Raw genomic sequence first — 24,441 nt, 5'->3', positions numbered from 1 at the left:
TATTTAGATTTTAGTTAATGGGTGTTATTCGTATTTGCTATATTAAATATTGGACGGGAAAAGGATTTTTCTTTGAAGTGAAGTGATGCAACCAAATCAAAATAGTTGGATTTCTTAGGTTTGAAGGAGATGCTACTTCATTTGACTCATCAACAGAATATAAAGAGCCTTTTAATAATTAATTAATTTCAATTTTTATTGTGGAGGGGTGGCTGAATCTCAGAAATAATAGCATGAATGGAAGTCTACAACCAAAATAATCTTATTTTTAATTCTAGTTGTGCCAGTGATTGCTTCTCGTTTGAATTAAATTTTTATTCAAATTTACCTAAAATTTTTGTTGTATTTTGCATATACACCTTCCATTGAAATATATACCATCCTTTTACATATTCTATAAATTTGGTGGAAAATAACTTGAGTTACACCTTATAAAATAAAACACTAACAGATTTCATCCACAATATTTGAATAAATCAAAATGAAATTGTCCATCTTCATTTAGGGTCAAAATGGACTTATTGATTACCGCTCAAGAAACAATCATATCTCAAATTTATTTAAATTTCCTTTATAATAACAATAATAATAATAATAATAATAATAATAATAATAATAATAAAAGTAAAGAAATGAATACCTGGCATTGCAAAATTCCATTTCTTGTGAAATCATATCTTCGAAAATCTGTAGTCCATGCCATTTACAATAAACAATCTCAAATGTGTGTTTCTGCATTGCTCACTAAATATATCTTCAAATTTCCCTCATTCAATTTTTTGATAATGAAAACTACTGTGACTTCTTAGCATTTTGTTAGGATTTATTTATACACAACTTGGCATCCTCCCTAATTATGGAGATTGGAGCACATACCCTTAATCGCCATTTTTAATTTAAATTTCAAATTTTCTAACCATGTTCAGAAATTCATCAGCCCTTTTTTTAGTAAAAAATCTTTTTTGTTGCTTTATTTTGTATTTTTCATTTATTGTGCCATATAATGAAACTTTTTCCTTTTTACGGCAAAGTATCAAAGTTCGTTGACCTGCTTAATGCTGATGGGCTGTATATGAGATGGACGATTCAATTATGTATATGAACATTTAGATTAAAAATTTGGGTTTCAGTTTAAATTTTTTTATAAGATCAAAGTAAGCAATGATTTATCTGTCATTTTTGTCTCCTAAATAATCTACTTCTAATTTAATTTCACCACACTCACATCTATATGTAACAAGTTTTTAATCAATCATTATCCTTGTCTATTTACATCTCATTGGTAGGCCATATCATATATATCCCCAGAGGCAAGAATTTTGTGCAATATGATACAACAAACATCGTACTATAACTCACTGCTTGTCTGAAAATTTTCCTAACTATGAACCCTGCCCTCCATTTACCTCTGCTGCAAGAAAATCAAAACCAGCTACATCTTCTATAACTATTTCTTCTGGAAAGTGATCAGACAGAAAAAGGCCACCCCTCGACTTATAATACCGGTCGCGATGAGGTAGGCCAAGCACGGGTAGTAGTCTTCGAGGTCATAGCCTCTCTGTTTGATTGCACCACATCTCTGAATAAGCCATACCCCAGAATACCTGCACAAGGAAAAAAAAAGGCTGCTGATTAAATACTTTTTTCATATCTAAGAGAGTATGCCATGCTCATACCTTTCTGCATTTGTAAGCAGGAATGCTTCCAGAGCCCATTTTGTGTAGCAATAATTTCCTATTTTTGACGCGAATGAGTCCGCGCCTTGGTTGGCAACGAGCGTAAGAACAACAGGAAGCAACACTGACCACTGAAAAGTTACAAAAATACTAGAAGTAGTCAAGACTCAAATACTCAAGAAGAAGAGACTCTCGAGGGAGATAGAGAGAATCGCGCACCAGTTGGGCTGGAGAAGGCTCGTAGTAGATGGAAAGAGCGTAGGCTATGCCAGTAACGCAGTACACGAGACACAACAGGACCAAGTAGTTTTCGAAAATGGTAGACCTGGGATTGTTGAAGAAATAGAACATGGATAGATAGACAGCGGGCTTTATCATGGTGTTGAAGTGATCGACCGAGTCCTTAGCTAGGAAATAAGCCAAGCTACTCATGCCAGCACTTCTCTCCCTCCAATAATGCAGCTTGTCCAGAGAAAACGATCTCAAAGCAGCGATCTTCGTTAGCAGGGCTACACCAAAACCATTGGCAAGCATCATGAGTTTAGTTATGCTGTCTCATCTGAGACATATGTATCTAGTTTGATCACTCACAAACTCCAATGACTGTGTACATGTATCCATTCGCACCAAAGGTTTCGTCGCTCACTTTAGCAAGTGTTCCTAGGCAGATCCCTGCCAGTAGTAGGATCAGATAGTCCATAGCTTGCGTCCTCGCTTCTCTTAGTCGCTGCTTTCCGACTCTGAGGCAAATGTATTATGCATCAGCAATCAAGAGGTAACATTCTATTGCTATTGCTTTATTCATGAATGCAAGCTTACCTTCCTAAGAAAAACTTATATTGCATGAAGATGTTTGGTGTGTCTCGATTCGACAAGTCTTGGGACCTGCTGAAATTAAGCCATAAGAAATCTTTCTTCTGGCCTACTGTAAACTTAACATCCTGCCAAACATCTCCAGCCAAAGTGTGGTCCGGGGTAGCAGAACCAGCAGGCGTGAGTCCTCCATGGGACGAGCCATCCTTGGAAATAGACGACACCCCTGCAGAATCTAGTATGTCGGGTGGTACAGGATAACCATTGTGAAGCATCCATCTGAGGGGAAGCTCCTTGAATTTGACAGTTGCATTTGCACTTGGTTTCACTATTCCTTCCAATATGTCAATGTAGTAATCAGGAGGATTCACTCTTTCAGGGACAACAATCCCTAGATTGGAGAAGTAATCCTCGACTTTCTTGACTGGTCCGTGATACACCGTGAAGCCACCCTTTGCTAGAAGTATCAAATCATCGAACATCTTGTATAATGTGTAACTAGAGAAAGAAATGGTCAAAAGACACACTTAGCTCATAAATAGTGATAAAAACTCCTTACCTTGGTTGGTGAAGCACCATGCATATGTTTACTCCTTCAAGAGCTTCACGACGTAGGGCTCTGAGGAGTAGCAGGGAAGAAGAGCTGTCTAGGCCAGACGTAGGCTCGTCTAAGATCAAAAGTGAAGGCTCCATAACCATTTCAAGCCCGACATTCACTCGTTTCCTCTGACCTCCAGAGATTCCTCTCTTTTCGACAGTTCCAACTAGGGAATCCCTAATGTGCTGCAACCCCAGGGCCTCGATTACTCTCTCAACAATAAGAACTCTCTCTGCTTTGTCAAGATCAGCCGCGAGTCTAGAGACTTTTTTGGGATTAGAACACAAAGGTCATTATAAACATAAGCATGAGTAAGCTTATAAGTTGAGGGAAGTATACCTGCATCTAGCACTGAACCAGAGATTCTCCTCCACTGTCAAATTTCCATGAACTATATCATCTTGAGGAACATAACCAATAATTCTTTTGTATGATTGCATAGGATCGTTCTTCCCGTTGATGAGGATAGAGCCGGTGATGGTGCACCCAGCTGCTTTTCCCAACAAGGCTGAGAGGAATGTCGTCTTCCCAGCACCGGACGGGCCCATGACAGCAGAAACATGGCCGGGCACGAGCTTCCCCGTCACACACCTCAAGAGATGCTTCTTTTTCCCCTTCAACGTGAGAGTCAAGTCCTGGAAGAACACCTCAATAGGCGGCCTATTCAAGAATTCCATATCAGAAGCCACAGATATGACACCGGACAATGTCATGTTCTTGGTTTGCTCCTGCAATGCTTTCTCCTTCTCTATCTGTCCGTACGCGTACTTGAAGATCTGGCTGCGCGTATGCAGCTGCTTCCCCTTCCCCTGCTTCTTCAGATTCTTGTCCCCGATCTCCAAGTTGAACCCCTCCTCGCTATCAGGATTCTCCTCGATGTCACGCAGCATCTTCACGAGGTTGTCATCTTTTTTCTTCTTCCCTTTGTGGTCACCGGCATCTGATCCCGCTTTAGACCCTTTATGCTCCTCATTCTTCTTCCGTGAGAATGTCCTTGACAACTGTGCAGTGAGCTCTGCACCTTTCCGTGCAACATCTTTGGCCGACTTCCACCTCTCCCGAGCCTGGACAGTCTCCCTGGCACTCCTAGCTGCAGCCTCCCTCGACTTCGCCTGCCTTCTCTCTCGATCGCTCAGGACATGCCCCGAGCAGTTGTATATGATGACCAAGATCATAGTGATCCCAACCTACACCAACACCAACACCACATCTCAGCCAAATCCTTTTATCTCTTACAAGATAAAACCAACCAACAAGAAGAAGAAGAAGAAGCGTACGAAGAAGATTAATCCATAAGCCGTGATGTTTTGATTCTCTGATTGCTGGTCACAGCCTGCGAGCTGATAGCAACCTACAAACTCGTACATGATCAGATTCATTCATCATTCCAACAACACACACTCACACAATGTAGCAAGATTGGACAACGACGACTTACGCATCTGTGAAGTGGAACCAGACCTACAGAAAAATCTGCAACACATTGAACAAGTTGAGTAGGAGAAGAAATGGTGTTGTGGAAAAAAGCAGGGGAGAGAGAAATACCCTTTGTTGCAGGGGTTTCTTATGGTGGTGGTTGGACAGTAGAATCCCCCAGAACAGAACAACTCGTAGCCAGTTTGAAAATCAGCCCAAATATCAGCGCCGCCACAGCTGTGGTTGGCTTGTCCTGGTGGTAGTTGATAACGGTACCTTCCAAATTTCTCTCACCCTCAATACATATACACATATAAAAACCATGAAATTTGAATTTATATGAAGACTTACGGATCGCAGATGCCGGTGACTTGATTGAGCTGAGCTCGAGGGCAGTAAGCTCCCAACGGGCAGGCTTCAATAAAAAATTACAACAAATTAGAATTTCCAAATTCGCATGTTTAACTAACTAAGTAGGAGAAGAGAAGAGAAGAGAAGCTGACGGATCATGCAAGTAAGGCCATGAGGGCAGAAGAAGCCAGGGCAACAAGGCTGACAGTCATTAATCCTCAAGGGTATCTCTTTGTCCTTTTTGATGTTGATATTGTCTTCTTTCCTGATATTGCACGACCATCCGGGCTCGCAACCTGCCGGCCACATCGTCAGGTTGCAGTTCTTGTTAGGCCTCAGATAATAACTGCCCTTCAGCCCTCCGCCCCCGCCTCCCAACAGACTCTGCCCGTAGAACTTCATCTCAGCCGCCGTGCACATCCGCTGCATAGCCTCTGCACCGCGCGGCCCCATTAAATTAGAACATTCTCTGCAACTAAAATAATCTTACAACTCAATCCTACGTGCCTCTGTCCTTTCTAATGCAGTCCGCCAAAAATTTGGTGTTCTTGGAGAAATTAAAGGCCTTATCCCACTCTGCATCCCTGCAATTACCAAATCAAATCAAAGTGCTTATATATGTAGATATTGATTTTGAGATGTTTGATTAATTACATATCTCGGATGCAGAAGCGGAGATGCTTCTTGACGTCGGGGCCGAAGAAGGCGGAGAAATTGTTGAAGCGCTTGTACATGGCCTGCGTGAGGAATTGTACAGCCGCTGGGTTATCTGCGGCTGAGGCGATGGGGCTCGCAGCGTCGGCGTCGACGGAGTCTAGGGGTTGTGCCAGGGTCAGCCGCCATGTGATCTGATCGCCGAGGACAAGGATTAGCGAGAGTGCTATCGCCGACGAGCGTATTCTCATTTGGAGCATCGTTACATTCTGATTTGTTCTGCGATTGAAGAAAATCGTCTTCTTCCATGGTTTCTGTTTTCTCTAGACAGAGAAAGAGAGGAAGGGAAGAAATGGCGGGGAGGTTGAACAGTGTGGACCGCTGGTTTGACTTTCAATTTTCCCGCATTTTCTTTCTACTATTCCTCATTAATCATTTTATTCATTGGAGTCTATTCAAAACAATTTCTAATAAATATATATCTACTGTTGTAATATTTAGTAAACCAGTGCCCGAATTAATAGAAAAACTAATCTTTTAGGATTTTTTTTAAAAAAAAATTCTACTGTATTGCTCTTTTTAATTGGTTGGTTAAACCTCAATTATTAAGGAGAGAGTGGAATATTTTTGGCACCGAGCCATATTCAAAATTAAAATTTAAATTCACAGTCAAATAAAATCGGAGAAAACCAAACAACAAAAAGTTGAGTAGAAAAAAAAAACCGAATTAAGTTTTCAATTTTTTATACATACAAACCAATTAAAAAAGATAATTTTCTTAGAAAATAAAATCGAACTGAATCGAATTCTAAAAAAAGTTGAATCGATTGATTAGTTTAGTTATAATGTTAGATTTTCGCATTTTTGGGTCACCATTAGACATTAGTTTCCAAAGTGGGAAAGTTTCTCGAAGCAATGATAAATCTTCTAGAAAGTTAACCTCATAGTCATACGGCATTGTCTTATCCGCACCCGCAAAAACACCATCTTCTTCTTCAATTCTCGCAAAAATGGCTTCCGCCAACGCTATCTCTTCCGCTTCCATCCTTCCTTCTCCTTCTAAAGCCGTACATTCCTCCACCACCACAATCCTTGTCCCTTTATCGGTTCTCGTTTTCTAATAAGCGGTTGTTTTTCTTTTCCAGTGGAGATTGAAGAACGGTAGAGCAAGCCAATTGCGGCAGGGGCCGAAGCAGAAACACCGGTTTGTGGTGAGAGCTAATGCTAAGGATATTGCTTTCGACCAGAAATCCAGGTCTTCCATGCAGGCCGGCATTGATAAACTCGCCGACGCCGTCGGCCTCACCCTCGGCCCCAGAGGTCATTTCCTTCACTAATTCTTCTTACTCTCTTGCTAATTCTTTACCTAATTTTGCTAATTCAGTGTAATCTAGTTTTCATACGAGTTTTCAGATTTCAATTTGATTATAGGAGTGTAGCTCTGTGGCTTAATCCCTAATGCTGTGTGACCTAATTTGCAGGGCGGAATGTTGTTTTAGATGAATTTGGTAGCGTAAAAGTTGTGAATGATGGGGTGACTATCGCGAGGGCCATAGAGTTGCCTGATCCCATGGAAAATGCAGGTGCTGCATTGATCAGAGAGGTATGCACATAAAATTGGTGGTGGTGGTGGTGGTGTTGTTTCATATCTGAATTTTGGTTTTTGAATTGTGATGTGCAGGTTGCTAGCAAGACGAATGATTCTGCTGGAGATGGCACCACCACAGCCTCGATTCTCGCTCGAGAGATCATCAAACTCGGTCTTCTCAGTGTCACCTCCGGTGCCAACCCGGTGTTGCTGAAGAGGGGCATTGATAAAGCTGTGCAGGGTTTGATTGGTGAGCTTGAGAATCGAGCTAGGCCTATCAAGGGCAGGGATGACATCAAAGGTAGGCTCATTCCTTCATTAGCTTCCTTATCTGCACGCCTACTAACTGTTTGTATAAAACTGCAGCTGTTGCTGCAATTTCTTCTGGCAACGACGAGAGCATAGGGACCATGATCGCCGATGCAGTTGACAAGGTTGGACCTGATGGTGTCTTGTCCATCGAGTCATCTTCCTCCTTCGAGACCACAGTGGATGTCGAAGAAGGAATGTTTGAGTTCAGGTTTGTTCCTAACAATCTGGATTTAGATTGGCTTAAGTTTGATATAATTGCAGATTGACAGAGGATACATCTCCCCCCAATTTGTCACCAACCCTGAGAAGCTGCTGGTGGAGTTTGAGAATGCGAAAGTGCTGATTACGGACCAGAAGATCTCCTCGATCAAGGACATCATCCCTCTGCTGGAGAAGACACCGCAGTTGAGAGCACCTTTGCTCATCATTGCAGAAGATGTCACAGGGGAGGCTCTGGCCACCCTCGTCGTGAACAAGCTCCGTGGCATCGTGAACGTGGCAGCAATCAAGGCGCCTGGTTTTGGAGAGAGAAGGAAAGCCCTTCTTCAGGATATTGCCATTATGAGTGGTAAAAAGAGGGGTTCTTGTTGAGCTATTCCATCTTGGTTTTGCATTTGACATGTTGTTTATGTTTGTTTGGCAATATTTGTTCAGGAGCTGAGTATCAAGCGACTGATTTGGGGCTATTTGTGGAGAAGACTGATGTGGATCAGTTGGGAACTGCAAGAAAGATCACAATCAGCAAAGATTCAACGACAGTGATCGCGGATGCTGCATCGAAGGATGAGCTGCAGGCGAGGATCGCTCAGCTCAAGAAGGAGTTGAGCGAGACTGATTCTGTGTACGACACAGAGAAACTAGCTGAGAGAATGGCTAAGCTGTCGGGCGGTGTTGCTGTAATAAAAGTGGGAGCATCAACTGAAACGGAGCTTGAGGATCGGAAACTGCGGATAGAGGATGCCAAGAACGCAACTTTCGCAGCCATTGAGGAAGGGATTGTCCCTGGCGGTGGAGCTGCATTGGTCCATCTATCGGGGCACGTCCCCACCATCAAGGACACGCTTGAGGATGCAGACAAGCGCCTTGGTGCTGACATCATCCAGAAGGTGAGAGATGATTATCTGCTGAAACCATGATCGTTGAGCATTGCTAATCATGGTTTTGGTTGTTTTGTGGGTGCAGGCGCTGATAGCACCAGCATCGCTGATAGCGCAGAATGCGGGGGTCGAGGGAGAGGTGATCGTGGAGAAGGTGAGGTCCACGGAGTGGGAGTTCGGGTACAATGCGATGACAGATACCTTCGAGAACTTGCTGGAAGCCGGAGTGATCGACCCAGCTAAGATGGCGAGGTGCGCATTGCAGAACGCAGCCTCTGTTGCCTGGATGGTGCTCACCACGCAAGCCATTGTGGTAGACAAACCCAAGCCGAGGGCATTCCCTGCACCAGCTGGTTCTGCTTCTGACGCCCCTGTCGGCAGTTATTCAGTGTAGAATAGTGAGATTTCACATAAAACTGCATCGTTCTAGTTTAGAGAGAGAGAATCCAAGAATTGTTGTTATTGCCCGACATAGAAACAATTTTGCCATTCATTTAGAGCTTATGATCGAGGGCCCTGCCCTAAATCTTCCACTCTTCAGTCATGTATTTGTAATTTTGTTTGTGTTCGATTCAAGAATTTGAAACTCACTAGGTGTAAACGAATAATTGGAGTGTATTCAAACACTGATACGGGTGATCTCTCTTTCTATATATATATATATGTTTCCTTTAAAACTTTTCCTAGCTTGTATCTTGGGACATTTCAATAACTTTCTGGTGCTGTTCCTAAAGCAATGCTATTTTCTACAGATCAGCCAAAGAGTATTCGAGGTTATAAGGTGGGAAAACGCTCTGGAGAAGTTCGTGTCCCCTCTTGTCGGGGTGTCAGCTCAAGATGCCAAAGCATAGCACAACAGGGAGACGGAAGGGGGTGGGAGAGCAGCTTTATGACCCCATTGAAGAACACAATTACTGCTCTTAATGAGGAGTACAGGAATCAGTGTGCTGCTAATTCTTTGAGAATGTTTCAGCTTATTCAGAGGAAAGGTTGGAACTTTTGAACGATGATGGTTCTGCGGCAAAGGCTTGGCCCGTTGACATGACCTATGATGGTGGCAAGAACATTTGGGGCCATCCACTATGAAATGGAATCGGTACACCTATGTATGGACCATTGCAGACAGGTAAAGCAGAATCTGTGGTCCCTTTGGGATTAGTGTGGTACAAGTCATGCCAGCAGTGTCGATGACTGGGGCTAGTCGATGCGTATCATCCTGTTGTCGCTCACCAAGGGGCCCTGCGATGAAGGTATAGTTTATTGCATCATTAGCATGGTTTACTGGTATGGCTGAAGTTGAACTATATAGGTAGTTAGCATTAGGCCTTTTGATTTGGTAAGCTTTTACCATACTGTTAACACATATCCTTGAAATGCTTAATGAATTGCCAAAAAACTTCTTTATAGGTGCTTGTAACACTATCTTGCCATGGAGGATTCCCAGGTGATGGTTACATGTCTGATCATGAGCTTAATTAATGCTAACTTTTAACATACAGGAAAGGCCTTCATGGAGACATGAGACATGAACCTCTCTGTTGGATTCTCTACTGTGCCCCCATGTTTGTGGAGCTGGCTCAGATATGAATAATTGATGACATGAAGTGGAATTTCCCTTTTCTATAATGATAGTACAAAGCCAATTGTGCTTTTACATTATTTTGAGGAAAAAAAAGGAAACAATGGCATGTAAAGTGAGTAAATATAGATTCAATGAACTTGCATATTTTCTTTCACAGTTGGGAGTTAGACACCCAATGATCCATTTAGAAAAGATATATTGAACCTCTGAGTTATATGGTACATGGTATAATAAAGTGCTGATCTGATCCAGATCCGATCCATTCGTAAGACAGAATGTGGATGCGGGATGCCAACGCCTTAACTTGGACGTTGGCATTGGACCACACCTTTTCTTAACCTCTGCGAGCGACACAGTGCAGTGGTAAATCAAAAGCTTGGTGAGTAAAATGAGTGTAGTGTTAGTGTGCAGTTATTACCAGAAGGGACCAACTTCGTATTTTCCATTAATAGGTTTCAGAAGGCTAGTTGGCACTAATAATTTCACATATCTTGTGGGGTTAATATCTTGTACTACTACCTTTCTTCGACCTCAACTTTAACTACTGTAAATACTAACTAGGTCACGTTCATTTGGTTGTAATTTGTAAATGGTGATCAACAAGATATTATCATCTTTGAAAGGGGCAAGTTTTCTTATTTCACTCAAAATTTCTCCCAAATACTACTACTATAAGTGGATCTCATTATCCTCGCATATATTGTTTAATTTCATACTTTTTATTTCATTTCAAATTAATATTTGAGTTCAAAATAGTAGTTTGCTGCATTACATAGAAGTTTTTTTTTTTTAAATAACTTGAAAAAAATAAGAAACTAGGAGTACTAGTAATATTATTAATGAAAGCTAAAGGTGTTATGTTATCAAGTCTCGTTGATCTCGTGGCTAGCTATGTGAAGACAAGTTCTGAGACATCACCATCATGGACCATTCAGCTGCTTAAGCAAATTCCAAAGAATCTCTTCACTTTTTGTTCTTAAAACACACATACATATATACGTCTCTCTCTCTTTCTGTACATGTGTGTGTGAACTTCAAATCTAAATGACAAAAACTATACTGCATTACTATCCCACATAAAGCAAAAAACAGTGACAGAAACTACCGGAGCGGTAGTAAGTTGTTTGACATCTAAAATCTTGGGAAAAGAAAAGTTAATTACTATACATATCAAGACGTAATTAACATATATAGAGATGTATATATATATTGGAGGGAATCGTCTACGAATCGAATTGATTAGGACGAGACGATGCAGTGATGAAGAAATTGAGTAAGTGATGATGTACTATATGATTAGACGAGGATGAATGACCCAAATTTTGCATACCTTTTTCCAACCCTAATAAACCCATAATTTTATGAAATCACTCAGAATTTTATCATCATATTGTCATCGTGATCAAAATTCTATTTAGAAGAGGATTTGTTTGCTCATACTACTACTTGTTATCGATAACTCACGATGTCAAATCATAGCATTATTAAAAGTTTAAAACTAATTAAGTAAATTAACAAGACCAACTAGTTAGGCCTAATTTGTTTCCCAATTGCTATTTTCAAACAAACATTTGAAACTAGAAAAAAGATGAATCCTAGCAGTAGTATAAAATAATGAAAGCATATATGTTTACAAATTTTCAAATTAACACTGAAACAAGACAAGCAAACAAGGAAATTAGTCTTTAAATTAGTTGTTAATTAATTAGGAAAACCCCTTTTTTTTGTTATAAAAAAAACAAGATAAAATATCTCAGATCTATTACACCTGCAAACTGAATTATACTTCCATCAGTAGTCACTTGTGTCGGATTCTGACAGAAACAATAGTAATAATGAATAAAAATAAGGAATTAAAGCAGAGAAAATATAAAAAAAGAAGCAAAAGTAGCAAGGTTGATGAACAAAGGGTTTTCTGCGCCTTTTGCCGGCAAAAGTCATTTATTGCCGATGCAGCATCATCAAGATTCTCATGGAGTAGAGAGAGAAAGAGATCACTAATAACCCTTTGTCTTGTGAATCTTGATGATGCTGCACCAGAAAACAACGACTCATTTGTATGCATCCACAGATCCACGCTCCTACAAATAGAGTAAAAGTATATACTGTGTCTGTGAAGAGAAAGAGAGAGAGAGTGAAGAAACTCAAATTCATTAGTAATCGAAAGAGAGAGAGAGAGAGAGAGAGGCCTTAAATAAAAAATTGAGGATGGCAGTAGCAAACAAGAATCTCATCTATCTCAACACGAGATAACAAAACTAAAAACATTAACCCTATTTTCAATTTTTATTTCCTGCAATAAAAACAAGGGAAAAACAGAAATCAAGAAAATGAAAGCAGCAAGGGCATTGGATTCTCCAGCTCATACAGCAGTTAAAAGTATAGAAGACGACGCTCAAATCAACAATCAATCAAAATCTACCATGTATACGGAAGGGAAATTAGCTAGAGAATATCACAAAATCCCACTAAAATGGGATAGTATATACTATCAATTGCAGATTTCTCAGGCATACACATACATGAACTTCAACAATATTTCTATACAAGTCAGGAATATGTGTGTTTGTGTGAGAGAGAGAGAGAGAGATAGAGAAGAGGAGGGGAAAGAGAAGAAACTTAGAGTGTGGTGAAGGTGTTGTTGGATGGTTATGATATTTATACACATAGATAGAGATACATGAGAGCGTATATAGGGGCACGCTCTCACATATTCAGGTTAGGGCATCCACAACCGTCTCCGTTCGTCGCGTGCCACTCGACAATACAAAAAACTTTCTAAAGACACAAAAATAGAAATGCAATTATTTGAGTTGAAAAACAAATTAGGATGCAAAATTAGAAAGCATCTCTAAGTCGATGAGATATCATATTAATCTTTTACTCTTTTTTTATGACGCTTCCATTTGCATTTCCTAATTTTAGTTGGGACGCTAACTATGAAGATGTTTTTTAAAGTGTTGGTGAAATATTTATAAACATAAATTAGGTCTTTAATTATATTAAAACTGTCTTTAGTCATTTTTTTAGCAATGGAGCTGAACGATTGAAGCAAAATGGTTGTAGATGTAACTATAGCTTAATAGATATTGTATGTCAATGGAAAAGGTTTAATTAAATCACCATTCACCAGTTTCTAAAAACCCTAATCTTTCATGATTTGTAAGGGGCTCACCCTAGTACAGACATTAGATACCATGATTCATTTTCATCCATGTTGTGGACCTCCATAATATTATCATTCCACCATAACAGCTATTTCTTTTTTCTTTTAAAAAAAAGATATAATGAAAGAAAAAGGTTGAATTTAGTAGTTAAACTGCATTAGTCAAATAAAACAGGTTAGAGTTTTCTTATAAAATATGTTCCACCTTGTAATCCATTTTTTTTCCAATGTTAGTTGTGTGTATTTACGTACAATGCTATATTTACTATACACTATATCTGGTTAATTTACCAAAATACAGGAAATAAATTATATGTACGTGACAACTAGATGAATATAGAACACTGCCATCACACAAGTAGTCTAAGCGTAAAAAGTTTCTAGCATTTTTCTGTAGTGTTACATATCATTATAGAAGGAAATAAACTATGAGAAATCAAAGCTCGGGTTATTAGTGCTAGAGATTAAAGTTCATAAGAAAATACATGAAATATGAAAAACGTAACTCATGGTTTTAGAATCATTTAATGTTAATAATATTTGATAGTTTCTCGAATGTCTTATGTGTGACTTTATCACATTTTTCTAGCAAAAAGATTAAAAATCAGGGGACGTTCGACAACTAATTTTTATTCGAACCTCCGAATTGGTTGAAAATAAAACATCTTACCAATTGATTGATTATAGAAAAAACTAGTACTACTACATAAATATTCTAAATGATCAAGAATTCAATCTTATGTTGACTTATTGAAAAATACTAATTGAATTATTAGGTGTAATGATATATACTAAAAAATCATTTTGGAGGTGGTGGGGATTGGACTAGGACTGCATTATTTTAATAAAGTAAAGGAAAAAAGCATTCCCATATATGTACTTTAGTTGAAAAACTTGAAATTGAATTTCAGTCTCTATCTCTCTTAATCTCATTTAATTTAATTGTAGAAGTAGTAATTTTGGCGTAATGCAATTGCATTTCAGTCTCATTTCATTACATTTTTAATGCATTTAACTCCATTTTTAATGATTTTAATATAATGATATAATTTCTGGTGAATCTGTAACTGACAAAAATTATATGCGATTCTTGAAATCTAAGAAAATTAATACTAAGCATTGATTAGTTTTCCCATTACTTTAAGATAATTTACTTTCAACAAATTACGAGCAAAAGGTGTGATATTAGTTTATGATGTATTCTTGACGCAGTTTAGATAATGATGTCGTTACGATATAAGTAGATAAAGAAAAATATGCAATTAGAGCGAAAACCTCAATTATTTGTATAACCTCAATTAGATAATGTTGTCGTTACGATATAAGTAGATAATGATGTCGTTACTAGGAGTACTATTTTACATGAAGAACGAGTTTAATTATTATACTATTCTAAGGCTAAACTATGATATGATCCACTCAAATACTTCAATAAGAGCGAAAACCTCAATTATTTATATAACATGCCCACTCCAATTATTCATAGCTTTTAGTGTTAGGGTTCATTTTTGTAAATTCCTTAATTAATTTTCCATCCTTTTTATATAAAAATAATTTTATTACTCTGATTAATCTTCTTCACTATAATATGTGATAATATTACACTCGTTGAAGCAAAAATAAGGAATATGGGATAATATTACACTAGTAGTACTTAATTATCCTTCATCCGCAGTTCATAATTGCTATTCCATTAATCCATAACAACAACAATAACAATAATAATAATAATAATAATAAAAGTATTGCAAAAAAAATATCTGAATGGGAAATAATTTGAAATAATAACATTAAATATCATAGCTAGGTGGATTAGATTCTCCACAACAAAGCAACCACCTGAAGAGGTCCATTTCCGTACAATCTGACGTGGCCTTTTCAGACTTCTAATTTCCATTTCCTAGGGCAAAGAGCAATGCACCCCTTTCACTTTACTTTTTTCGATCAATTATGAAACAAATAATTTAGCTTATTACTTATTCACTTTATTTGAAGGAAGAAACTTAATTCACTTCGACTAAGTATAATTTTCTCCAAAAAAAAATTCACCCACATATATAAAATAAGGAGGAAAGAGAGAAGTCGGTGAAACCCGACATTTAAATCTAGAGATAAATATAAAGGGACGAAAAATAAAAAGTGCCACTGAAATCTGACATGTAATCTATTGGTAAATATGGACATGAAATCCAAAATATTGTGGTCTGGAAATTTTTATAAAAATTAATGTCCAAACACAAACAATAGATCTTCTAAAAATAAAATCCCCCGAATAAGCTACAGGAAAGTCATTATTTATTGATCTTTTGTGTATTTATAAATAGTTATACATTTTATATATCCAGTATATATATATTTATTAATCAGGCAAAATAAATATACAGACACTCGTTTGTATCAACTGAATCTGTTACTTTATTTATTTCCGTATCTTAATCTATACATGATCCATGAACTTACAACAACTATCATTACATTTCAATTCGTGATTGAACCACAGTTATCACCATATTAATATACTCAATCAAGTTTGGATGAGTAATAGATGAAAGTTACGTACATGTAAAAGAATAGTACTATCATTCTTGTACACTATGTTTCAATCGGTACAACCTTAAAGAGATCAATTTAAAAAACAATTGTTATACTAATGCAAACAACATATGCACACGCACACCTATTTTGCAGAAAATGAAACAATAATTCAATGTCTGACATAAAATATACCCAATTACTTATAAGTTGGGGGGTTCGAGCATCACGAAAGTAAATGAGGAACTATTTTAAGATAGTTGCGACTAAATTTTAAGTTTGTGTGAAATATCGAATTTGGGCTTTGAAGTTAACTTTTTTATAATTTATTTAATTATTTCAGAATTTCTTTTGGAAGCTTTTGATATTTATGTACGAAGATTCAATTCATATATTTGATCGGACGACTCTATATACGCATGAATATTGCTGTTTAAGTTTCATCATTTGCTGCAGAAAAGGTGTTGAAATATTTTGTTGATCAATCAATTCATGGACTTTTGATGAGTAAGTTCAAAAACAAAATTTGTTGCACACAGTTGGATATTTTAGAGTTTGCTGTTGAGATGTAAGCATTTGGTTATCTGATAAATTCATTTTTGTTATTACTCTTATACTATGAAATAATACTGTTGCTTTGGAATACCACGTTAAGGTGTGTGAACACGGTATTTATGAAAATACACATTATAAGAACATCCACAATGGGACGGATGTCCCGGCGGACATCCCGACAGACTTCCCAAAAACACCTCCTGCCACTTCTGTATGGCGTGTGGCCGAGTTTACCAACCGCATCCCCCATCCTGAAATACTCGTATCGACACTCTAAAGCGCCAACGATACGCAGAAATAGCGGACTACGCATCCTAAAACGTCGCCGGAACATGTTCTCCCCAAACCGCGGCTCCGGAGCGAAGTAGTCATCATACAACCGACGGTGTGCAGCGATTTGGTCCCGAGGTACTATAGCTCGACGATGGATGGGTCGAGGTACCGCCGGCTGCTGCTTCAAGGCCGCTTGTATCAGACGATTTATCCCCCTAGACGTAACGGCCCGCACCTCTTCTTTAATTCGCCGGCGTAAGTCATCAGCACCCGCACCACTACCACCCGCACCACTACTACTACCACTAGCCATTTTGGATATAAAAGAAACGTATAGAGAGAGAAGCTCGTTAAAACAAGTGGTGCGAATGAAATGAAGTTCAACGAGCCGTATATATAGAGTCTTTTTTTAAATTAAAATTAAAAATCAGGACGTTCGTCGTGGCACCGCAATGGCGGACGTCGTCGGAAAGCCGGGGAACTCCGGTGTCCGCAAGCGACGTCCGCTTCCACCGGGTTTACGCCTAATGGCGGACGTCCGCCGGGATTTACTATATAATTGTCTTTGTTTAAATACTAAGTTCCTAATCAATACGTGACATTAGGGATTTGAGAATAATCACACTATTTTTATTATAGATGTACCGAGTATTTGGCAATATAGAAAACTAAGCAGCAGACATGAATCGAAATTTATTTATTGTGGTTTTTTTAGCACCATTATTAATGGATAAAAGACGCGTAAAAGAGTGATGATAAACAATCAAATTTTGTACAATCAAGGTTATATTAATAATTTGATGTATTAATTATATATTAAAATAATAAATGTAGTAAGTGGACAAGTTAAAAAGACTTATGAGCCTTTAACCTCATTTTTTAATTTTATATTTGAATTTTCTTTCTATAGTTTTTAAAATTTGAATTAAAGTAGTATGCACTATTTACATTTATGATTTCAAAAAAGTAAAAAAATTATACACAAATCATAAATATATGATCACAATATTACGCACTTTCCATGTACTATATATGCATTCATATATTTTAATTAAATGCATAAATAAACTTATTTTTTTTTCAAATAAACTAGTTTTTGGTTGTATAAAATTTGGTCACGTAAATTTGTTGCGCCTAAAAATTGCTTATTTCCTATGTGGCATGAATGATGACATGTTGGTGATGTTGATTCCCAGTTTTATTACATCATCGTCACATTATTTACAAATATATCGCCTATCATCAGCATCACTTTATTTACTCCCTCCTTCCCATCAGGGGTGGACGCAGAAGTAAATATGAGTAGGGGCTAAATTTTCATAATTTTATATAAAAATAAATTTTCATGTAATTTAAAATATTATTAGGGATTTTTATATACCAATATGTTCAAAATATGAATAAATTTTAAAATTTTACAATAGACAAAAATTTAAAAATTGGATTCATTAGGGGCTAAAGCCCTCCCCTATTTACATGTGGGTCCGCACATGCTTCCCATTAAATATGAAACATTCGGTTGCGGCACGAGATTTTATGTAGTCTTGTTTTGTAAGCTATTGAAAAGAGAGTAAAGTAAGATAGAAGAAAAAAAAAGAGACAATGTTATTTCCATTTTAAGAAACATTTTATTTTTTATGAGATAACCCAAAAAGAAAAACGTTTCATTACGTATCACCCTTGTTGGGACATAAGGAGTAATATATTCTTGTGTGGTTGATTAGCATCACTCTTTACTTATTTCTCTTTCTTTGTTTTACGAGATTTTGTTGTTTGGGTTGATGTGAGGTTAGACCAATGGATGATTTTTTTTTTTGCTGTCATGCTGCTCTTGTTATTCATAACCTTTTTTTTAATTACTTTCTAGCTATAACTTGTTCTCTAACTCTATAGTCTATACAAAATGTTATTTGAAAAAAGAACCTTCTATACCTAATTAAATCGCGCCTTCTTATAGCAAGTAACCCTTCACTCAAAATGTAAAATTTATTGAAAACTGGCGATTTAATTTAGTGTTTTTTTTTTGTTTAATTTCACCAAAGCATAAATATATTTACAGTTCTAATACTAATTAATATCGAGAAAGACGATGGTTAATGTGTCATTGAATCGATTCTTCTTTTTTCGGTCCATTTAACAAATTTAACTGTTGTAAGATAAATCTGATTTCATTTCATGGCTCTACTTTTTCTTTTGATTTGATTTGATTTCACAATTATCAAATAGCGGCTACATAATAAGTAACTTTTCGGCGTATCAATTATCAGTTTGAAACACAATTCTCATCATGAAATTAGTTTACTATTTTATTTTAACACTACACATATTTTTCATTCTCTAACAAATTCCGTGCTTGAAACCTAATCACGTGGCTTATAAATTTATAATTTCGTTCTCTAATCCAACGTGACTTCAATAATTCGAAAGGAAAATTGAAGTCAATATTAAAATCATAATATTCAAGTACAAATATAAAATATTTCCAATTCCGCTCTAAAATGATGATGGACGCCACTTTAAACACAACCAAAAGTCCAATCACAATCAATAAAAGTACTATATATTGAATACCACACAAATTTTATACGCAAAAAATTTGTGTGGCTTATACCATATTCCCTTTAAATGATATCGGCCTTAATTCGGGGATATTTAAATGCACATTTTAATATAAAGTGTTAGTAATATAGGGAATGGATCACCTGATAGTATGAGTAAAGCCACCTTGAAATAATACAAGAAACAAACATGGTACTACAACAAAAGGTGTAGGAGACAATTATTATTGGATTTCGGAGGTCATAAACCATTTCGAAATTTTAATTTATAATATATTAGGCTCGACCAACTTTAGACATTAAAAGATGTACCGTTAATATTCCTTAATCCACTTATCTTAGAGATTGATTATTATAATTAAGGCTAATCCACTTCGCGCTGCCCAATGGGACATATTTCTTTTAAAATATTCAGCTCATTAGGTTAAAGTTACTAGTACTTAGAAAAAGAAAAAAAGAAAAAAAAAACTTAAATTGCTATTTATAGAAAATTTAAGGTAGTGTTTAAAATGATAAATTTTTAAGGTAGAAAATTTAATGCTAATCGCATATGGAGTAGTAGTTAATTAATTTGGGCCAATCACATTAATGTGGGTCTAATATGGGTATATTGCCCAATATTACAAGTATTAAAGCCCACTAGGCCCATTATATATATTTTTTTTCCGATGATACGAAAATGGAAATCTCTGCACTCTTCTCTCTTCTTGTATCTCTCTCGCAAACAAGCACGCAGAGAATAGAGACGACACGCTGAGAGACATGATTATTTGAGAATCTATTACCGGATTCTACTAGGTGATAATCTTCTTCACCTTCTCTTTTATTGAATTCAGAAATGAATAAAAAAGTTGTGTGTATCATCTTTTTCTCGTTCCCTCATTTCGTAATTTTTCATGAATAATTAGGTTTTTTATTATTCTGTGCCACTTAATTACCTGTACCATTATTCGGGCAATATAAAATAAAATTTGATGATGTTGAAGTTCGTGATGAAATTTCACTGCTTTCGTTGTACTGAATTGGGGGACTAAATTGAATTCTAAAAATTTTCATCAAATTTGTATCTTGCTTGTTTTATCAACTTCGTGATTCGTGATTTATCGGAATTCCTCTTAACCGGACGGGTCTAATTTCTCGAATTATGTGAGGGGCATTTCTTTTATATTGCATGATAATGGATTTTCTATTTTGTTATTCAGTTGGGTTTTGGAATTTTATATGAAGGTTGAGTTTTACGGTTTCTGCATTGAGGCTTCAAGGGTAGGATTTTCAAACGGAGCTAAATTCAATTAGGTTTGTTTTCTGTACTGGTCAAATTTCGTATTTATGTCAAGCAATTTTCTGGCTTGAATTTTTGGGGCGGATTAAAATTTTAAATTTTCCCTGTTGCATTTGCTTGTCTGAGCTTGGTGTTGTTTCTTCCAGTTGTCTGCAACAAGTGGAAGAGATTTGAAAATTTAGTACTCTACTGATCTGTATGAGTATAAAATAAGATGTGTCGATGATACCTTTAGATTCGTTTTTCGTTTCAGGGTTTCAAATCAATACTCCCACTAGATAAATTTAGGCAGTGGTCTGCCAATGCTTTCACTGTTAGTAAGAATCTAGTGCCTAGAGTTATGCTAGATAGTTGATGAACATGAAGGTGTGATACTGGTTTGTTTTTGCAGCAATCTTCAGTTAATGTTCGCTAATTAAATGTGTTGTGTTCTATTAGTCTTGTGTCAGTTGAGATGTCTAGTTTGGAGACAATCACAAGAGAGGATTTTTTATTCTTGGGGTTCTGCATTCAAGGCAAATCCAGTTGAATAAGTATGTCTTGGATGTATTACCATGGATCAATCTTGCAACATACGAACGTTATCATGAGTATGAATACCTGTTCACAAAAGCAGCATTCTCAGTAATTAGATCTTAACAAATGAACCATAGTTTGTGATTTTGTTCGTTTTTAAATAGTTTATGTGCATTGTCATTCTTCTTGTATGAGTATGAATATTACTTCCTAACAGCATTATTGTCTGTAGGACAGTGTATGTGCATTGTAGGGAAACCGAATGATTTAAATCAGTTTAAATTTTTTACCTGCTCTGTAGAATTGTAGGTTCACTACAAATGAAGTTAAAGCCTCCTACTTGTTCTTCTGCTTACTCATGGATAATGAGCTAGTGTAGAAATTTGTACTTATGCTGTTGCGACCGCCTCGCCTAACCTTCCTACTACACCTAGGGCTGAGGTCCATAGTTAGTTTGCTGGAAATGAATTCCTTAGTTCTCTACTTTTGCAGCTCTCAGAAACTCAAACTGCGAAGTGATAACTAAATGGAAGAGAATTACTTCAATGAGATTCTGACAAGTGTGAATGTCTTTTGTCATGTTAAGGTCTACACGTGAACTCATAAGAATATAGTGAATGGTCTGTGGGGTTTCTTTTCCTAAAAAGTTATGGGTAACAACGGTTGGGGTCCTGTTTGGATTTTCAAATTATTTGTGCTGGACATAGTTAAATACATATCTTACATGGTTACACCTGAAGGGTTATTATATTCTCTTACACCAACATTGATTTTAATATGTAATTATGTATTCTGTCATATCTAGAAATGGGATAGAGCTATTATGCCTTACCAGTTTGGAGCTCAACATATATTTTCTATTATATCAAATTCTCTTAAACCAACATTTATTTGGAGCTCAACTTTATATTTTCTTAGGATGTTCTTTCCACTTCTACGACTTACTTTTTCTGTCCACTAAAAATGACTTTCAACCTGTATGGTGGATATGATAGCCACTGCTGTAACTCATGATATAGCTAAAAGGCATGCCAGTTTTTGTTGAATTCTCTGTTATATATATGTTGGCATATTCTGGCTATTAGACTTAGATTTTGAAGTAAATTTTTACTTAGCTAATTTATGTCTCATTGATTAAGTTTTATTACATTCATGTCCAATCTTCTGGGCATCATGGTGAACTCACCCAAAAACTCTCTCATCAGATCTTAACACACATTCTGGAAGTGGTGCTCAATTCGGCAAAATCACAAAATAATGTGTCCATAGTGCAACATTTGATGATTGCAGAACTCTCCATTATTATTGCAGCTGAACAATTTCATAACTGCTGACAAATGAAATTTGACATCTACTTTTCAGGCTCCTTTTTTCCACAGCAACAATGAACCACCAATATGGTGAAGACCAAGTAAGTCGAGAAATCATGTTCCAATTGTGCGTGTGTTCTACCAACTCGCCTTAAAATTACACTGCTTTGCAGGATCGAGTGAGTGTAGTTGGATTTGACGTCCCCAACTCTCCCGAAGCAAGTTATAACAATGCCTACCCTGGAAATGAAGAAGAGGGGCGAGAACCACCATCGCTACCTCCCCATCTGCAGCATACATTACTGAATCAACCGACAACGAGTGATCCCTGTGCACCCCTCCCATCACCGCAGAATGTTACGCTAAATCATCTTTACCTAGAGAATCGAGAACCTCCTCGCACAGTAGTCGCACTGGGGGTCACTCATCGTTTTCGTGCGAAATTTGTCACTGTTGTGCTCTACAAACCTGTTCCGAGAAGATGAAGATGGAGAAGAAGCAGCGGGAGCAGGCGATTTTCATGATCAAGAACCTCATCTACTTCTTTGGCCTTTCTTTTGTTTGTGTCCTAATTTGAGCAGCAGTAGGAGTTGGCTGGCCAAACATTATTTTTTTAGCATTGAAATTTCTGTTTCATCAGGTTTGCTGTGGTGAAAATTTCTTTGTTATTTAGATATTACTAGTGAATGTGAAGTATAGAATTTATTGTAGTATCTAAATAGTTAGAATTGGGTCAGACTCAGATGCATTCAATTGGACCTAATTATAATCGGGTGTGACAACAAATTAACAATATATATTCAATCAATATATTTATTTCAAAAAGAAATGCCATACTATGAATCTAATCTACATATCAACGTCATCGACCGTACTATGTTGTCACGAATATTTAAAGAGAATAGAAAATTTAATGGAAATCACGTTGTTTTGACATTGAGAAGTAATTCACCAAACAAATTAATGTACGGGTAATAAAAATCGTACCTTCATCTTTATCTATTATATTTATGACATGCTTTTGAATTCAAATCACATCAACAAACAAATGATATTTTCTATTCACAAAAAACAAACTAAAACGATGCAAGGACTGTGCCACAACTATAAAAGATTTCTAAAAAAAAAAACTATAAAAGATTTCTCTTTGAATTATCAGAAGTGAAAGAAAGATATGGTTCACCTATTTTATGATATAACCACCAATGTACGGACCGTATTTGCCGTACATTCATTGACTTCAATCTTGCTCAACCTGCCCTAATAATTATACGATGTTTATCAACAACCACTCAATCCAATCTAGCATCCACTTTTTCAATATTTAATTAATTTCTATCTCCTCTACATCATTAATATTCATTCAATCCAACCACACATTTTTTTTATGGTTTATCAATGATCACCCAACCACACCAATATATAATTATTTTTATATTATTTTGCAATAATAATATTAACATATAAAATATTTATTATTGCACAATAAAATTTATATAAAAACACAATAAATAACAAATTATAAATTATAAAAATAACAAAAAAAAATATAAACTACAATAATTAAAATACGAAATTTAAAATACATTAGGGCAAAACTTGCAAAGAAAGCTAAAAAAAATACTTTATGAAATTGTATCAAAGAAGGATTATGGGAGGAGAAAATATAATATTTTTTTATCCAAAACTATAGCAAATGTGGTCTCTATTTGTAGAGGATGAAAAATTATAAAATTTGGTATAATTTTTGGACATAATATATAAAATATATTTTAATTTAAAATAAAATATTTATCAACCAATGAAATTGTGCCATTTGGCACCTGATGTAATAAATGGTGAGGAAGACCAGGTGGTCTGTGGTTGCCCTCAAAGGGACCGTGGTCGAAAAGGGAGAGAGACCGGGGGTTTCATTATTTTTAATTCCTAAATGATGTGGAGGTCGACCACTCCCCATCGATAAACATGGTCTTAAATTGACAGCTCTTTACAATGTTATTTTCATTAATTTAATTTACATTTAGTTGCCGGTAAACTTTATATCTAATTAAATTAGTCAGTTGGTGAAGGTGTGTCCAAAACGTGTGAAGAGATAACATACTTACAACTAGTAAAGAAGACTAAGGGCATCCGCAAGCCTGGCTCTTTCCGTCGGAATGCGA

The 24,441-nt window shown here is 36.5% G+C and overlaps 3 protein-coding genes across 9 annotated transcripts; 2 read left to right on the top strand and 1 right to left on the bottom strand.

Moving 5' to 3' along the window:
• Positions 1-1,273: 1,273 nt before the first annotated feature.
• Positions 1,274-5,798, bottom strand: LOC121792983 (ABC transporter G family member 28-like). Its single transcript, XM_042191152.1, has 14 exons — positions 5,509-5,798; positions 5,362-5,438; positions 5,007-5,288; positions 4,855-4,918; positions 4,633-4,779; positions 4,526-4,560; positions 4,365-4,438; positions 3,427-4,274; positions 3,049-3,345; positions 2,496-2,987; positions 2,268-2,416; positions 1,896-2,185; positions 1,677-1,807; positions 1,274-1,604 (listed from the first exon to the last, which is right to left on the bottom strand). Exons 1-14 carry the CDS (start codon positions 5,766-5,768, stop codon positions 1,448-1,450), a joined length of 3,303 nt encoding a protein of 1,100 aa, XP_042047086.1. The 5' UTR covers positions 5,769-5,798; the 3' UTR covers positions 1,274-1,447.
• A 618-nt stretch (positions 5,799-6,416) lies between these two features.
• LOC121806187 (ruBisCO large subunit-binding protein subunit alpha-like) lies at positions 6,417-12,274 on the top strand. Of its 5 annotated transcripts, none has more exons than XR_006051649.1 (10): positions 6,417-6,575; positions 6,654-6,828; positions 6,990-7,111; positions 7,190-7,397; positions 7,463-7,530; positions 7,670-7,976; positions 8,063-8,514; positions 8,591-9,140; positions 9,258-9,755; positions 9,913-12,274. XR_006051649.1 is itself a non-coding variant. In XM_042206150.1 (8 exons), the coding sequence occupies exons 1-8, from the start codon at positions 6,519-6,521 to the stop codon at positions 8,897-8,899; spliced, it is 1,776 nt and encodes a 591-aa protein (XP_042062084.1). In that variant the 5' UTR covers positions 6,417-6,518; the 3' UTR covers positions 8,900-9,182. The 5 variants fall into 5 exon arrangements, 1 of the variants encoding a protein (XP_042062084.1); XR_006051648.1 differs by having other exon boundaries at positions 7,463-7,616; positions 7,678-7,976; positions 9,263-9,755; XR_006051647.1 differs by having other exon boundaries at positions 7,463-7,616; positions 7,678-7,976; positions 10,005-12,274.
• Positions 12,275-19,845: 7,571 nt separating this feature from the next.
• LOC121806167 (SNF1-related protein kinase regulatory subunit beta-3-like) lies at positions 19,846-22,992 on the top strand. 3 transcript variants are annotated; one of them, XM_042206118.1, is made up of 3 exons: positions 19,846-19,969; positions 22,332-22,380; positions 22,453-22,992. In XM_042206118.1, the coding sequence occupies exons 2-3, from the start codon at positions 22,354-22,356 to the stop codon at positions 22,762-22,764; spliced, it is 339 nt and encodes a 112-aa protein (XP_042062052.1). In that variant the 5' UTR covers positions 19,846-19,969; positions 22,332-22,353; the 3' UTR covers positions 22,765-22,992. The 3 variants fall into 3 exon arrangements, with proteins under 3 accessions (XP_042062052.1, XP_042062060.1, XP_042062045.1); XM_042206126.1 differs by having other exon boundaries at positions 19,852-19,969; positions 22,175-22,380; XM_042206111.1 differs by lacking the exon at positions 19,846-19,969 and adding an exon at positions 22,210-22,228.
• The last annotated feature ends 1,449 nt before the right edge of the window (positions 22,993-24,441 follow it).

The sequence above is a fragment of the Salvia splendens genome, chromosome 1 (genome assembly GCF_004379255.2).
Source record: "Salvia splendens isolate huo1 chromosome 1, SspV2, whole genome shotgun sequence".
NCBI lineage: Eukaryota > Viridiplantae > Streptophyta > Magnoliopsida > Lamiales > Lamiaceae > Salvia > Salvia splendens.
Note: the sequence above shows the minus strand (reverse complement) of the source record. Positions and strands in the feature narration are given on the sequence as shown.

Bases quoted from the DNA above. Each gene is read 5' to 3' on its own strand.
- LOC121792983 (XM_042191152.1), bottom strand. From the start codon at position 5,768: ATGCTCCAAATGAGAATACGCTCGTCGGCGATAGCACTCTCGCTAATC. The intron at 4,561-4,632 runs GTATTTCTCTCT...AATGTGTTGCAG, and splicing joins AGAAACCCCTGCAACAAAGG to ATTTTTCTGTAGGTCTGGTT. The intron at 2,186-2,267 runs GTGAGTGATCAA...GTTTTGGTGTAG, and splicing joins GTACACAGTCATTGGAGTTT to CCCTGCTAACGAAGATCGCT.
- LOC121806167 (XM_042206111.1), top strand. The intron at 22,381-22,452 runs GTAAGTCGAGAA...ACTGCTTTGCAG, and splicing joins ACCAATATGGTGAAGACCAA to GATCGAGTGAGTGTAGTTGG.
- LOC121806187 (XM_042206150.1), top strand. From the start codon at position 6,519: ATGGCTTCCGCCAACGCTATCTCTTCCGCTTCCATCCTTCCTTCTCCT. The intron at 6,576-6,653 runs GTACATTCCTCC...TTTCTTTTCCAG, and splicing joins TTCCTTCTCCTTCTAAAGCC to TGGAGATTGAAGAACGGTAG. The intron at 6,829-6,989 runs GTCATTTCCTTC...CCTAATTTGCAG, and splicing joins CCTCACCCTCGGCCCCAGAG to GGCGGAATGTTGTTTTAGAT.